The sequence below is a fragment of the Mixophyes fleayi genome, chromosome 1, assembly GCF_038048845.1.
Source record: "Mixophyes fleayi isolate aMixFle1 chromosome 1, aMixFle1.hap1, whole genome shotgun sequence".
NCBI lineage: Eukaryota > Metazoa > Chordata > Amphibia > Anura > Limnodynastidae > Mixophyes > Mixophyes fleayi.
Genome location: NC_134402.1, coordinates 218,290,163 through 218,305,320, shown reverse-complemented (window position 1 = coordinate 218,305,320; position 15,158 = coordinate 218,290,163). Strand labels below are relative to the sequence as shown.

Genomic DNA, 15,158 nt, shown 5'->3' with positions numbered 1-15,158 from the left:
GAGGGTACTATATATTGTTCTACTGCCCTCAAATACTGAAAGTGAAACTCGTATGCTAAAAGTGCTGAGTGAGAAGTCTCACACACTCTTTTGAATTAACGACAGTTGCAAAAAAGCTGATTTATGCTTAATCATTTGAATATATTTATATATTCAGCAACATATAAACAAATCTAAGGGGGGTATTCAATTGTTAGCGTTAACGCTCTCAAACGAGCGCTCAAAAAATCTTAGCGTTAATACGGTAATTACTCGCAGAATTTCCAGAAATTCCGCGAGTAAACTACCGTATTAACGCTTTTCGAGCGCAATATTACCGTTTCAATATTACCGTATAAACGGTAATATTTTTAAGCGCTCGTTTTTTTGCGTTAACGCTAACAATTGAATACCCCCCTAAGACTCTAATGGGGTCACACAGTTAGTAAGGGTGAAAAAAGGCAAAAACAAAAATCACATGAACCCTTTTATATATATTGTAGTCATGTTGATCAGGAAGATAGTAAACCCATGCTCCAAGTAGAACAGCTGCTGATTTAACCTCACTGGTATAGCTATAAATACCATTCCTACCATCACCACATCCCTCGATAGAAGATTCTATGGCCAGAGCTCCCATAGTATGGCTGCTATGGGTATACTAGAACATGAAAGTGGAATAGCAATGAACAGGGCAAGGAGAGAAATAATACATAGTATGAAAATGATGTGGCGAAAAAAGAAAGATAAATACAAAAGTGATTTGGGGACGACATTACTGCAGCATTACTGTTACCTTCCCTTTCCTAAACAAGGCCTTGATATTTTCTGGCTGTTGCTCCAGTACCATGTTACAAGACTTCAGGGCAGCCTCAAAGTGGTCCAGTTTGAGCTGAGAAGCAGCCAGGTTATTTAGACACTTCATCTTGACATCCAGTAACTCAGCCTCCTCCTCAGAGGTGAAATCAACTACAAATATGAGAAATAGCAAAAATAAAAAGACAGCACTAGTCTTCATGTAATACATTACTAAGCTAATTACATGGTGGTTCAGTTTATAAACAGACTTCATACTATTCACAAGACTATCCATTTTTACAAACAAAAACTTCCCAAACAGCAGAAAATTACTTATGACATTAACTTTATGCGTCCTGCCCTCATTCAAATGCTAATACTAAAGTTATTAAATAAAAAAGCAATAACTGTGACTGACAGTTCAGGAAAAGAAATAAAGCAGTAGTTGTAAAGGTAGCTCTATGTATGTTATATGTATAAAATGGCGCTCAACAATATGAACAGTTCATGCACCATTTGAAGTTTGTTTGCATGTATGTAGTGACACATTGGAGTATGCAATAATAAAGCCAGTTACAAGTAAATTGTATATTTTATGCAGTACACAAGATATACCAAAATAATATACAACATGGATATCACGGGGCAATGAAGGGACTTTTCCTAACATTTTATTGTATTACACATGCTATAGGGGCCAAGTCACTAGAAGAGACTTGGGTACCTCGCTGCCGTTTTGAGCTTATGTATGACTACTTACCTCATAGTTTAAAAGTGAAAATCTACAACCAATAAAATTATCCATATAATGTTATTTAAGCCATTGTAATACTGCAACAATTGAAAGGGTTGAATTTTTTGCTAAACAGCTTACATATCTTTGTTGCCATACAATCTTTGCATTAGGTGAAATAGTTGCAATTAACGCCTGTTGGACTGGTAAATATGTACTAGTAGTAAATATCATTAGGTAACAGCTTCAAGGGTCTATTTACTAAACTGCAGGTTTGAAAAAGTGGAGATGTTGCCTATAGCAACCATTCAGATTCTTGATTTCATTTATTTAGTGCATTCTACAAAATGACAGCTAGAATCTGATTGGTTGCTATAGGCAACATCTTCACTTTTTCAAACCCGCAGTTTAGTAAATATAACCCTCAGTGTCTAACCGTTTGAAACTGCTGTTTTCAATTACACAAAATGGCAGCTTCAACCATGCATTATTAACATGTATTGTTGTCACAAGGAAACGTTCAAACATACTCTCAGAGCTTGCCCCAGTTAAATAATGATTCGTTTGTTCAAAAAGGTAATATAATCCTTTTAAGATATATCAAGTGCTTATTAATAAATATGGTAAAATAGTATGACAGATGAACAGTATTTCACATTAAAATCTATACATCACGATAAGGACGATAAATTCCACCAGATTTGGGCTCCTTGGCTTTACTTATAACCCCTTAGCTCCTGCACCAACTCCTTCCTGTTAAGCAATGGGCATAGTGGGCCTGACTTCTGAAGCTGTTACCCCTGCCCAAATACCTAGGTAATACTCTCTCCTGAACTTATTTTTATTTATTTTTTACAATAAAAGAAGATAAGGGGAAGAATGTTCTCTTTTTATTTTTATTATTTATCTATTTTCTTTAGGTGACGACCAGTGCCCCCTCCACTACCCCCCACTATACTATTATAAAATGTTATTGATGTTTGAATATCCTGAGTAACATTGGTATACTTACCTATTTCCTCAATGGCATTCTGTTGATGTCTTGCATATCCATTACTTAATTTTTTGTTACATTGTTATTTATTCATGTCTTGCTTTGCTTCCTGTTTTGTTTTGTTTTTTTTCTACTTCTGCAATGTACTAATTTGTTGATTCGTATCTGTATATCATTGCGATTTCTCAAAATAAATAGTTAAAAAAAAAAAATCTATACATAACTAAATAAACTAGTGACAGATTCTGAAAACTTCATTTTGTGAATCTTTACAAGTGTTTGAAAGTGGTTAATTCATGTTTGCTTACAAATGGAGCAAGGCTAACTGGGACACAGTTACAAGGTTGTGTTGGCTCGCATTCCACTAACACCACCTACTCCATAGTATCACTGTGCGAGTATGGCGCTGTCAGTATACTGAAGGACAGGCGTTTGATTGCATAGTTTGTCTAATTAAGTCTTACTCCAGCTGTACATCAGTGCTACAATATTTTCAAGATGAGAGCTGCATTTATCCCTCTACAACATATTACAAATATTTTGTTTGCTTCAGTGCAATTTTACTTTGATTCCCCTTTACTACTTCTTCTCGAAAACAGGAAAGAAGTGCTCTACTCACAATCCATATTACAAACACACCTTTGGTGCTGGAATTAACAATCTTCAGTGCCATGTCATAGGAGTTTATAGCAAATACATAATCCGCTTGCTGGTAATAGAAATTGCCACGCTCCCGCTTCTTATTAGCCAAGTCCTGCTTTTCCTGTCCAGTGAGAAGCTCTAGGTCTGGACCATCTCTTGCATCCAACAGAGACACCTCAAAAACAAGGTTGGCATTGGGTGGGATATCTGGACTCCTTAAAGAAGACGACAAAAAAAAAAAAGCGTTTTCTGTAAAGTACTGTAAAGTTTAAACCGGTCATATGCAGGAACAGCTTAGAGAAAGATTATGTTTTGGATTCTCTCATGCAGTAGTAGTGTACTAGCAGAGTAATGGAACCGTCACTCATAATTTGGGTCAAAAAATACAAAAATCTTCGCTATATAATTAGACTGGATCTGACATCTACACAGTAGAGACTGCAATTTGTAGGCCGAATTAAAATGTAGTCTACCAAACCAATAGATGTCACTGAGTCGGACACATGTAGGACAATAGTCTAAACCAGCAGTGGCCAACCCGCAGCTCTTTGAGTTTAAAATTGTAGCTCCTGAGTGTCTGCCAGTAAATTAAGGCTCAATGATTAAACTTACCTTCCGTTCTCTTGTGGGCACCCGCCGAGGACTCCATGTTAGGTCTCCTCCCCTCCCAGACCCCAACCATCTCTTCACTACCCCCTCCTCCCATCTAATAACATAAATGCCGTCGCACACCTGCACTTTTCATTGAGGTTCTTGAAAAGCTGTAACCTTCCAGCCGCAGTTCCCTGGGTGCCAAAAGCCGCAGATCCGACAGCTCAGCTGACCGAGATCAGCTACGTCATGTGACCTCCTCTGCATAACGCAGGGAGGTCACATTATGACAAGCTATCCAAACAGGGAAGAAGAGAGTGTGTAGTGTGCTCTCCCTCCTTCCTCTTCCCGGGCTCCAGCGTCTGCGTGATATGTGTGACAGGTAAGGGGCATGTAAGGAAATCTGATGGCATTTGGAGATATCTGTTAGAATGTGAGGAGGCTGACTGGCATGTATGGGGCATGTGGGGAGGCTGATGGCATATTAGGGGCATGTGTGGAAGTCTGATGGCATGTATGAGGAATGTGGGTAGATCTCATGGCATGTGGGGAGACTGATGGGCCATGTGGGGAGGTCTGATGGACATTTGAAGAGATCTGATGGGCATGTGGGGATATCTGACGGGCATTTCTGGGGCATGTGGGTAGATTTGATGGGAATGAAAAGAGGTTCCGAGGGGCATGTTGGCTATTTATGACTTTTTTTTTTTTTTTTTTTTAACTCAACAGTTCCCTTCACAGCGACTGTGGATACAGAAGCAGCTTGAGCTACTGTGAAGAGACTGTAACCCTTAAAACCCCACTTTGCTGAGTTGATTATTATACTGAACATTTTGGCAATGTTGGATATCTTTTTCACCTAGCAAGATATTGTAAATTATGTTATATTTTCAATGTACGTGTGTGCGGTATGTGTGAGCATATTTATACTGTGTATATGTATATTCACACCTATATAAAAAAGGTAAGATTAGCTCTTTGCCATATCTATAGACATTTTTTGGCTCTTAGGCTCCACCCCTGGTCTAAACGCTCAAACTTTGACTTTGGTAAGCAATAACGTTCTCAAAAAAGAAAAAAAAAATATCTTTTAAAACACTGGGCTACCATTCTGATAATCTACTTTACTTATACAAATCGTGTGCTACTAAAGTCCAATAAATTAATACATGCAAAATATATTACTTAAAAATCGTATTTTGACTTGTCAAGATGATTCTCCAACTAAATCATGTCCCCTGCGAGAGTTAAAATAATAGCTTAAACTTTTCCACACCAACCACCATTGGTGAATTGACAAATCAGTTGATAACATGGCCACCTCTTGTATTTCAGCACTTACTAGAGGAATCATTTCCTTGACACTACTTGCTAAGAAATGAGCAGATACGCATTGCATTTTCTGTGCATTTACAGTAGCTTGAAGTCTGTATAAACCAAATATATATATACTGTATTTCCATTTGTATTAGTCAGGTAACTGTCTTAACTAATTTCATTTTTAAATCTGAATATTATTCAAAATGCGATTGATTTTATTACAATGGAATGGCTAGCTTTTATTGAAGGAGAAAAGGTAAGTGGAAACTGACCTGCCTTCTTTCCCGTAGCAATATTTAGCATCTGCAGCAATAATTGCAGTTTCTCCAATCCCCATAAGTTGCACACACAGGTCCAGGGCCTAGGTAGAAAAATACGAGCTTCACACATCCACTCACTGTAAAACAATTACATTGGCAATGACATATGGTATGAAGAAGCTGCTATGGGGTTTTTTCAGCAAAAAACTGAATTCTACATGGTACAACTCAAGTCTTGTACCATGCAGAATTAAATCTACTTTCTAAGTTTCTTTACGTTCAGGGTTTTGTGTTGTGTGTAATCAGTCCTGTACACCGATATGTGAACAGCTGTATTGTCTATACCCGCAGGTTTAAACAGATTGTCCAGTTAAATTAAACACTTACCCTCTCTTCACTACGCCAATTTTGTTCCTTAATGTTTAATTTGTACTACAGGGCAACCAAGCACTGAGTGAGTGTTATGGGTCTCCGATTCAAGCTTGTAACAGATCCACATACATATTTCCTGCCTTTGTAGTACTCTCTAATGTGCTATATTTAATAGCACACTATTTAAAACCAGTCACCATCATTTACTATAAAATCTAGCACATTACAGTGTATAAGGAGGAAAGCTGTATGGTAACGTAGGTGCACAGACCCATCAAATCCATTACCATGCAGGATTGGAGCAGGAAACTGAGATGTGTAACATATCTATACACTGCTCTACAAGTACTATAAAATAAAGGACATTTATGGTGAAGGGGATGAGTCAAAGTAATGCAGAATCTTTATTTTAAATGGATAACTCATTCAATGAAAACCAGAGGACAGAGCATGAATACAGAAAAACAATGCATAAAACATCCATCTTCTGTATCATTGACTCAGGAATCACTGACCCTTATTTTTGTAGCTAAGATAGATAGAAAACTGGAGTTCTGATGCTATGGCTTCAGTATTCATTAGTAAATCTTGTGTATTATCAATAATGCGGCCCTTATTGTAAATTATTACAGATGTTAGAAGTCACCTCCGATTTCTGTGACTTGTACCAAACACACACTATGCAGTAAAGGAAAAAAATAGCACAAGGGGACCTGTGAGAGGATCATTTTAAGTTGCTGGAATCACATTTCTAATGCACCCAGATGGCATTAATGCCAATCAACAGAGTATCACAAAGAAGTACCTATAAAGCAATAGTACACAACTCAAATGTGACTTCTCTAAGTAGATAGACATCGCTGGGAGAGGAATTCCATGGAGCAACCACACATCTTGTATACACTCAAATATCTACCCAATCGGAAAAAACAGATCCTAGGGAGTCCAGATTTCAAGAAACAAGGAATTTGAAACGGAGCAGCTAACAAGTCATTTCACCTAATACACATTAACCACTCTTTGACCTGTGGAACCAGGTCATCTACCTGTTTGCTGTAAGCATGTAGTGTCAATTTCTGTTAAATTTAGTAATAGGTTACCTAACCCTAATATGTAGAGAGAGCTTTCCTAGATAGTAATTTTTCACAAAACGCTGGAATAATTTGGGCAAAACTAAAATATTGTGGTCAAGGAACCTTCATCCCTACAACTCTTCCAGCATAAGGATAGTGTAGGGAAAAAAAGAATGGGAAGCACCATTAGTGAATGGTATTGTCTCAGCATAATTCTGTAAATGATTTCCTTAATATCAGTGTAGATTGGGGTTTTCTTTGTATTTGCCTAGTTAGTATCCCACATCGAAATCCGCATGTTTCTACAAAACCGTTTTTCCATTTCATAATGTGTCTGTATTTTGAGAAATCCACCATTGGTAAATCTGATAACATGACCTATATTATAAATATTGAGCCTTTTTCATCCTGTCCGCTCATGCAGTACATCTCAAAATAAGAGTTTGTATGGGAATCCTAGGTTTGTAGACTAAAATTGGACACAGATGTCAAAATGTTGCACATTTTAGAATGACAAACCGACATATATATGTACACTTAGATAGATTTTCATTTATGGCGCACACATTGCAATCCCATTTTCTGAAAATTAATCACATTAAGAATGTACAATCGTTTCACACATTATAATATTGTCAGACTTTTGCGTCATGATTAATTGATGCACGTTTCAAAACAATTCACTCTGACCGTTTCAAATTAAGAATTTTCCACAATTACCATGCTTTCACTTTTCTTACAATCCAATGGAAAAAACTGGATTAGATCTCAACACTAGATTTTAACGTTTATGGCCACCTTAACTGTCGCAACTATAACTAATTTGCATGTTGGGGACAAACAGAAAAGGCACATTTTACCTTCAGTTCCCAAAAAACAGTCCTAGGTTTCCTTGACCGGGGCCAAAAAAAGATCCACAATTTTAATTATTATAAACTTACAAGACAATGCTTAGAGAGAGTTGGAGAGGCCTGCTGAAAGCAGACATTAGACTAGAAGGTTTTGATAGTAACATACTTTAAAAGTTTGGAAATTGCGCTGTAAAGTAAAAGGAATTGCATGAAGTGTAAGAAATTATAGGGGTGGAGGGATTACTGGGCCTCCTAAGTAACGTTAAGATGAACAGAACAGGAAAACAAGATTTCGATCAGAGCCTATTTATTAGCCATAGCTCACTCTGAAATAAGATGCAAACAAGTTGATCTGGACTAAAATGCGCTTCAAGAGATAAGAGTTTTGTTCCTTTTATTCACGTCTTCTGTGTAACGGAAGTGCCTACTATCCAAGGAAGTACTGGAAGGCAGTATACACTTCTGCTGACATAACAGATCGTTACAACAGGCTCCAAACAAGGGGAAAATAATGCGATTGTTGACTCAATTTCAGTTATGTTTAAGAATCATGTACCATGCTGATCTTTATTGTGGTAGTAATGTGTACCTTTGTTACGCACCTATTAAAAATTGGGATAGCCAATGTTGATTTAACCGAGCGTTTTTAATCCTGTTCCAAAAGCTTGCATTTTTGCTGTAACTCGAAATGTATGGCAGATACAGTAATGTTGTTTGCATTTTTGGATTCGGGAGGAAAAGATACCTTAAGGGTCCAAATTTCATGGTGATTCCTTAATACTGATACTTGATACTTCAAATAAACTTGAATAAATAAGTTGCGATTAGTAAACAGTTTAATACATTGAAAAATCAATATTTCGGAAACTAATGGTCAGACAGTCGAGATATTTGGTAGAAATAGTTTTTTGGACATGCTCTCTTAACTAAAACAAATTTGTTAAAATCTGAGATGGGTGGTGGACACGCCTGGTTGAAATGACATGGGAATGACCCACAAGCAAGAGAGCCTGGACCATTATTTGTGCTTTGCAGAAAATTATCCATTTCTTGGTTACAATTATGTAAGTGGAAAGCTCATTTGTATGCTATGTGAGCACTACCTAAGGACAGGGATATAGGGCACAGTCTACACCTCTTTGTCAAGGTCACAGTTAATAAATCGCTGTAAAATTTAAACATACTTCCTCTAAATTGGAAAAAAAATGTGGCTATATGTTGCCTGTAAAACGGTTTCTTTGCTCTCAAAACAGTCAAAACAAGGTACGATATTCTGCAAACCAGTATTGGATCTAGGAAGGCCATTAAAGGCCCTATCCATCCACAATTCCTCAGGCCAACTAGGTACCAGCTTTGTGAATAATGTAATCATGCAAGTCACTCAAATCTGTATTTGCTATAGTGTCCGATACAACTGTAATTCTGATATTTTCTGTGCACTCTCTGTTCCAGGTCTTCTTGGAGCCGATGTGGGTGCATTACTGTCAAAAGTAATTCGGCCGACGCACCATTGCTGTTACTATGGTATGGTACTATAGTATTCTGCAAGCAGAAATCAGTGTTAAACATTACTCTACTAACGGTTATAATGCACACTATTACCGTAGTAACGGTGATGGTGCGCTGGCCACGTTACTTTTGACAGTAATGAGGCCAATTGAATCTGACCCTAATATTGCAGTTGTAGCAGTCCTGTAATTTTGTTTGCAGATCTTTTACCTCCCAAACCCCCGCTTGGAAGACACAGAAACTGAAAACAGATAGCTGAATTGATAGACAGAAAATGTTCTATAGCAGGTGAAGTTTAGTTCTTTCCAAACTTTGCCCGCACCATGCACATCTTCGATGGGAGAAGAGAGTACGCTCGGATATCAGATAGCTGATGTTAGCTAGCACCAGGCAAAAAAAGCCAGGTACATTACATCTTAGAGCTCATCTTAGCATGACCCAACATGCGTCTCTCTACATGAAAGTAGCTTAGTAGTAGAACTTTATTAGAGCATTGTTTGGTGATTTTGAGAACTAGGTGCACAGTAAGGAAATCTATTGTGCCAGAGAAACATTTTAGATGGGTAATTAAGTCAAAAACATAATAGCTTTGGTATAGCATATATCACAAATCCATTTGGTGAAGGAGGGCTAAACTGTCTAGTCACGCCTAACTGTGATTTACCTTTTTATGGCATATCCTTAGCAATTACCGGTAACTTTCTGCAAATATGTAATGAAGAGTTAAAATCAAGTTTTGTTTATTGTAACATAGAATGAGCTTTCTGCTGACCATATAGAATAGGACATGCATATCTAAGAATGTCAAGGGTACTGAATTTGTATATTAAACTTGTTTATGTGTTTGTAGCACCAATGAGTGTGTAGTATTACGGCCCCAGTAATTAACTATATAACCTCCTGAGGGAGGAAAGGAATTAGAGTTTTTATGCATCAACTAGGACCATAGACTGTGAGAGTTTCCCTCCTATGCGATTTCCTGGCTTGGGGCAACCACACTGATTTGCTGATAAACGCATTATCTGATGATATATGGTTTTATGTGACTTTTCTTGTACGTCTAATTAACACTTTATATCCAAACAACCTAGTCCCGCTGGAGCACCGTAACATGCACCTGTGATCTGGCTTCTTCTACTTATACATCAGATATCTATCTAAAGGCCGTCTCACCTGCATGACGTCACCGTCTCCCAGAGTAAAAGTGAGAGGGACATTATTTTCCACAACTTTGCCATCCTCCAGTGTAGTCTTCACCTGCACAGTGACATCTTGGCCTTTCTTTGGTCTGCTTTCAGCACCCTTGGTCAGTACTTTTTTTCTCAGGACTCCATTGCCTATAGATATAATGTTATAAAGTTATACCTTGTGTCCATGATTCATACTGTTCATGTTGGAATAAGCTTGGTCATGGAGGTAACACGAAGTTGAGAAAAGAGCATAATGTAATACAAATGTATTGAGAAGATCAGGCATTGAGGAGCACCCAATAAAGGAAGTACCCTAGAAAATGGACAATAACAATGTTTAAAAAAGAAGTATTACTGACAACTTATCATAAGGTGATAATCCCTGGGAAAAAAAGAGTAAACATTTGTCACATTAGTTGTGTCCTATTAATCTATTGATTCATACATTCAATGTACCTGTGACATTATGTTATTGATGTGGAATAAATTATATCATGATGATTTTTGAAGTATTACAAATACATGTTTGTAAGACAGATCACATTAAAAAATACAATATTCAACACATTTAAAAATACAATATTGAACCTCTGCCTGTTCTGCACAAGTTGCAGAGAATTGACACAATGTTATTACACTGCCAGATACAGATGTTGGTACAGCCTTGTCCTTTCACAAACCAATAACACAGATGAAAGGAGATTCTTTAAAGAACTGTCATTTATGGTGATTCCTGCTCTACACCAAAACAAAGCCGATACTCTACGGTACAGAAGATGGCCTTCTGAAGTACATATAAAAGATTGTAGCCTTTGTTGCCAATATCTTCTAAACTACTAGGATATTTACTAACAAAGATGCAAAGGGCAAAAGAACAGTAACACCCATTCAGCAGTTATCTTTGATCGGTCTAGACAAAAAAAAATAGATTTGCCGACAGGTTGCTGTGGATTTCTGCACATTTACCCCATAGCTGGTAAATGAGCGAATATCATTTCTCAACACTGTTGGCTTTTATGCCTTTACAAAGAAAGTTTACCCTATTGTCCACTTTCATGTTATAATCATAACATTCAGCAAATTGGATTGATAGATAGATTCAGCAAAGGATTGATAGATATAACACCTTTATCTCAACCACTATAATTACTGTATATTTGTACTCTCCATATAGAGCAGTGGTCAGGGAACAGGGGTAAATTACCCCAAAGGGGGTAAAAATGAAATTCCTGGGGGTAATGCTGCCGATTCACATGCTGTCAGTTGGATTGTAGACCCCTTTAAATGTGATATTGCTGTTGTACCAGAAGAGCCTCAAGGGTTGGCAGAGGCACTTCTTGAGCTTCGATGCAATAATGAAGCACGTATTGCATTTGAAAACAAAGCAGATCTGTCATATTTTTGGATGTTGACAGCTGCAAAGGCATCCAAAATTGCCCATGAGGAGGCAGTCAAAAAGTTACTGCCTTTTGCAACAACCTACCTTTACGAACAAGGATTTTCCACTCTAAAGAAACATAAAAACAAAGCAGAGAAATCGATTGGACGCTGAAGACTGTATCCAAATTGCTCTGACATCAAAATGCCCCAATATTGATGCACTCGTATCATAAATGAAGCAACATCATTTCTCCAAAACCTGAAGTTTTGAAGTTGAAGCTTTCAATAAAATTTTGAATTCCAATAATTAATAATATATGATTTCCTTCCTTTCAAATCAAAGGGGTAATGTTGGCCTATCTAAATATATTTGGGGGTAAAAGGTAAAAAAGTTCCCTGACCACTGATATAGAGTAACATCATTAAGGAATGCAACTGTATATTTACAATGTCCAGTAGAGGACACAACAGCCCAAACACTGCTAACATGTCCACATTAACGCACACATTATTTTGCCTATTATGTGAGACTATGCTTCAGCTGCAGGAAATTACATATGTTGAGAACAAGTTTGTAGTTTTTCTCTGCACTATCTTATCTAGTCTTCAGCACAGACAGTAAATGAATGCCAGAAAGGGTAGGTAGCTTAAAACAGTACCTAGGATACCAGGTACATCCTCACACCATGCATGCATGTCCAAAACCCTCACCATACTCCAGCTGATCGAGAACACCTGCGCTAGACTGAACAGTACCGCTATGTAACTATCATCCTTCACACTGGCTCTGCAGGTGGAAATGCATCGCAAGAAAGCCAGCAAGACTGCAACCTATTTAATAAAGGATTTATTCTAATACAGAGGTACATATTCCTAATCATTGACTGGTAAAATAAAGCCAATCGAAAAATGTCAAAGTATAAATAATATAAATAAAAAATGTCCTGCAATGTTACTCCTAACCCAGTTAATGGACTGTGGAAAAGATAGGGTTTTGGATATAAGTTAGGGACTTTCTTCAGCAGGATGATAATGAAATATTAACCAAAATGAATGTAAATATTTTGGGAAGTTAAACTAAGTTTCAGAACTTTTAGTGACTGACAGCTAAGGCAGCAACCTACAATGTTAAAACACTTAACTGTTGCTTGAGGTAAAAAAGCCCACATGTCAAACCTTTTATACTCATGTGTGATAACAAACAGTGCCTGCGATGTCCTATACTACTGTAATAGAAACATCCTGCATTAACATATGTCTGGAAGGCAGACTTCATGGTCTCTTTTATATCCATATCCAAGAATTCTTCTATATATTTCCAGAAACTATAACCACAAGATTAGGGTCATTTATATGTAGACAAGGTGAAGATTATTCTGCTGTAACACACAACAGGCCTAGATGTACAGGCTCAGGCAAACACATGCTGCGTACATTTACATGTATGAGTTCTTAAGTCTCTCAGACAAGCTGTGGCATCATCTGGGGAATCCTCCCCTGGGACCAGCAGTGCATTATACTTTTGCAAAATGTATATAACACAAGATAAATGATATATACAAAATACACTTAGCACTTGTAACAGGATGCCACATTGAAATATAATAAATGAGGTTGTCAATTGGAGCTGTACCTTTCAGCACTAGGACACCATATCATACATAATTCCAGGCATCCTGGCAAATGCTGGTTGTGCTGCTAATGAGGTCCCAGCTCAGTGATCCCCAAACCCCAGCCTTGTTATTCCACCTGTGCTTAATAAGGAGATTTAAAGCTGCTTTGGCTGTTCATTTCACCTGTCCTTAAACATGCATCATTTCCCCATATCCTGCTGTCTTACTCCTGCAAATGCAATCTGTCCTCACTGGCTCGCCGGATTATTCCGGCATCTCGTAAATCACCTCCTCCCGTCACACTCGTTGCCTGTAATGGCTTCCTCTGGGCTTCCTATATTTCACTTGGGTGACAGCTAATATATTCCCAGCATCATGGCTCAGTGCTGAAACCCATGGCAGGCTGACTATTAATGGTTTTCTGAATGGAAATAATCATTGACTCCTACTCCCCCTGGTGTCTCTGAATCACCTCACCTGCAGTCTAGGGCATTTGTGCATTATTTAACTCCGCTTCATTAGGAGAACTCTTGAAGAATAATAGACTGCAGAAAAGGAGTTGGTTTAAGGGAAAGGCTCACAGACATGCATATAAACATATGGTTTATTTTGTGAGAATCATTTGTCGCCGTTTTTTTACATGGTTTAGTATAAAAAGCAATTCCTGTGCTTCACTTTTTTTTTTTTTTTAAAGTTATTCATCAGTGCACAGATATGCAGAAGCACGGTATTATTTTATAATCTTCATACACAGTTCTGGGACAGGATGATACAAAAACATTTCAAATTTGTACATTATGTCCTTCAAATCTCCAAATTAATAACAAGAAGGAATTGTGGCCATCTGCAGGTATTGGAACACTCAGAACCTAATGAAGTAGCACAATCCAATTGTTGTGAATGTGAATATAGGATGACATTGAGATCATGTGTAGGAAAGATGAAATAATACTGAGAGGGTTTACCTGCATGGCCAAACCTCAGTGAAAGTTATTAGTAGTATGGAATCATACTTATGGTATCATCCAGAGGCTCGGTATACAGAAAGTTTAGAAAACCAGTGGGAAAAAGTAAATAATTGCTGGTGCTCGGAGATGTCATAGAGATACCGTATATACTCGAGTATAAGCTGACCCGAATATAAGCCGAGGCACCTAATTTTACCACAAAAAACTGGGAAAACTTATTGACTCGAGTATAAGACGAGGGGGGGGGGGGCTTTTTCAGTATAAAAAAAATGTGCTGAAAAACTCAGCTTATACACGAGTATATACGGTACATAATCAAGAGCCTCTTCAGTTACAAGTTAGGAGCACTGTTAACAATTTGATGTGGCAAGAAAAGGAATGTATAAAGATGTTTTAGTTTTTAGACTTAAGTTGCAGAAGCCCCTCTTACTCGAAAAAAAACCCTAGTTCCAAGCATTTTAGATAAAAGATCTCATATCAATATTTATAAAAGTAGTGTTATCTTAGCAAGAGGACGACAATGTATTTCTTTATTTTATTACAAATTAAAAGTTGCATCTAGATGATTCAAGTTGATCACTTCATACCTTTTAGTGTGTTTTGGATATATGAAAACTATGCATTGCATGCTGTGGGGCCATTCACAGATCCTTCTTTTTACCAGGGACAGTGGTTATAGTGCCACATTCAGGATAAAAATAAATTGATTACAGCTTTGGGGAACTAAGCTAAACACTCTAAATAAAACGCGAGTTAGGAAACACACTTTCTTTAAATAAACAATAATACAAAAGTCAGATTATTATAGACTTATTTGACAAAGCTGAAATCCCATATAGACTTCTTTAACAGCATCTTTGCAATATAAAGCCTTTGTCAGGATGT

At 37.4% G+C, this 15,158-nt stretch overlaps 1 protein-coding gene across 2 annotated transcripts in view; it reads right to left on the bottom strand.

Moving 5' to 3' along the window:
• The window catches only part of FKBP8 (FKBP prolyl isomerase 8), a 48,936-nt gene that overhangs the window by 11,614 nt on the left and 22,164 nt on the right, over positions 1–15,158 (bottom strand). For both annotated transcript variants that reach the window (XR_012690968.1, XM_075205271.1), the window contains exons 3-6: positions 10,296–10,459; positions 5,330–5,418; positions 3,144–3,361; positions 776–948 (exon numbers count right to left, since the gene is read on the bottom strand). Coding sequence is in view for 1 of the 2 variants with exons in the window: in XM_075205271.1 (XP_075061372.1) it covers positions 776–948; positions 3,144–3,361; positions 5,330–5,418; positions 10,296–10,459 (644 nt within the window). In the remaining variant the exon portion in view is untranslated. The remainder of the gene's footprint in view (positions 1–775; positions 949–3,143; positions 3,362–5,329; positions 5,419–10,295; positions 10,460–15,158) is intronic.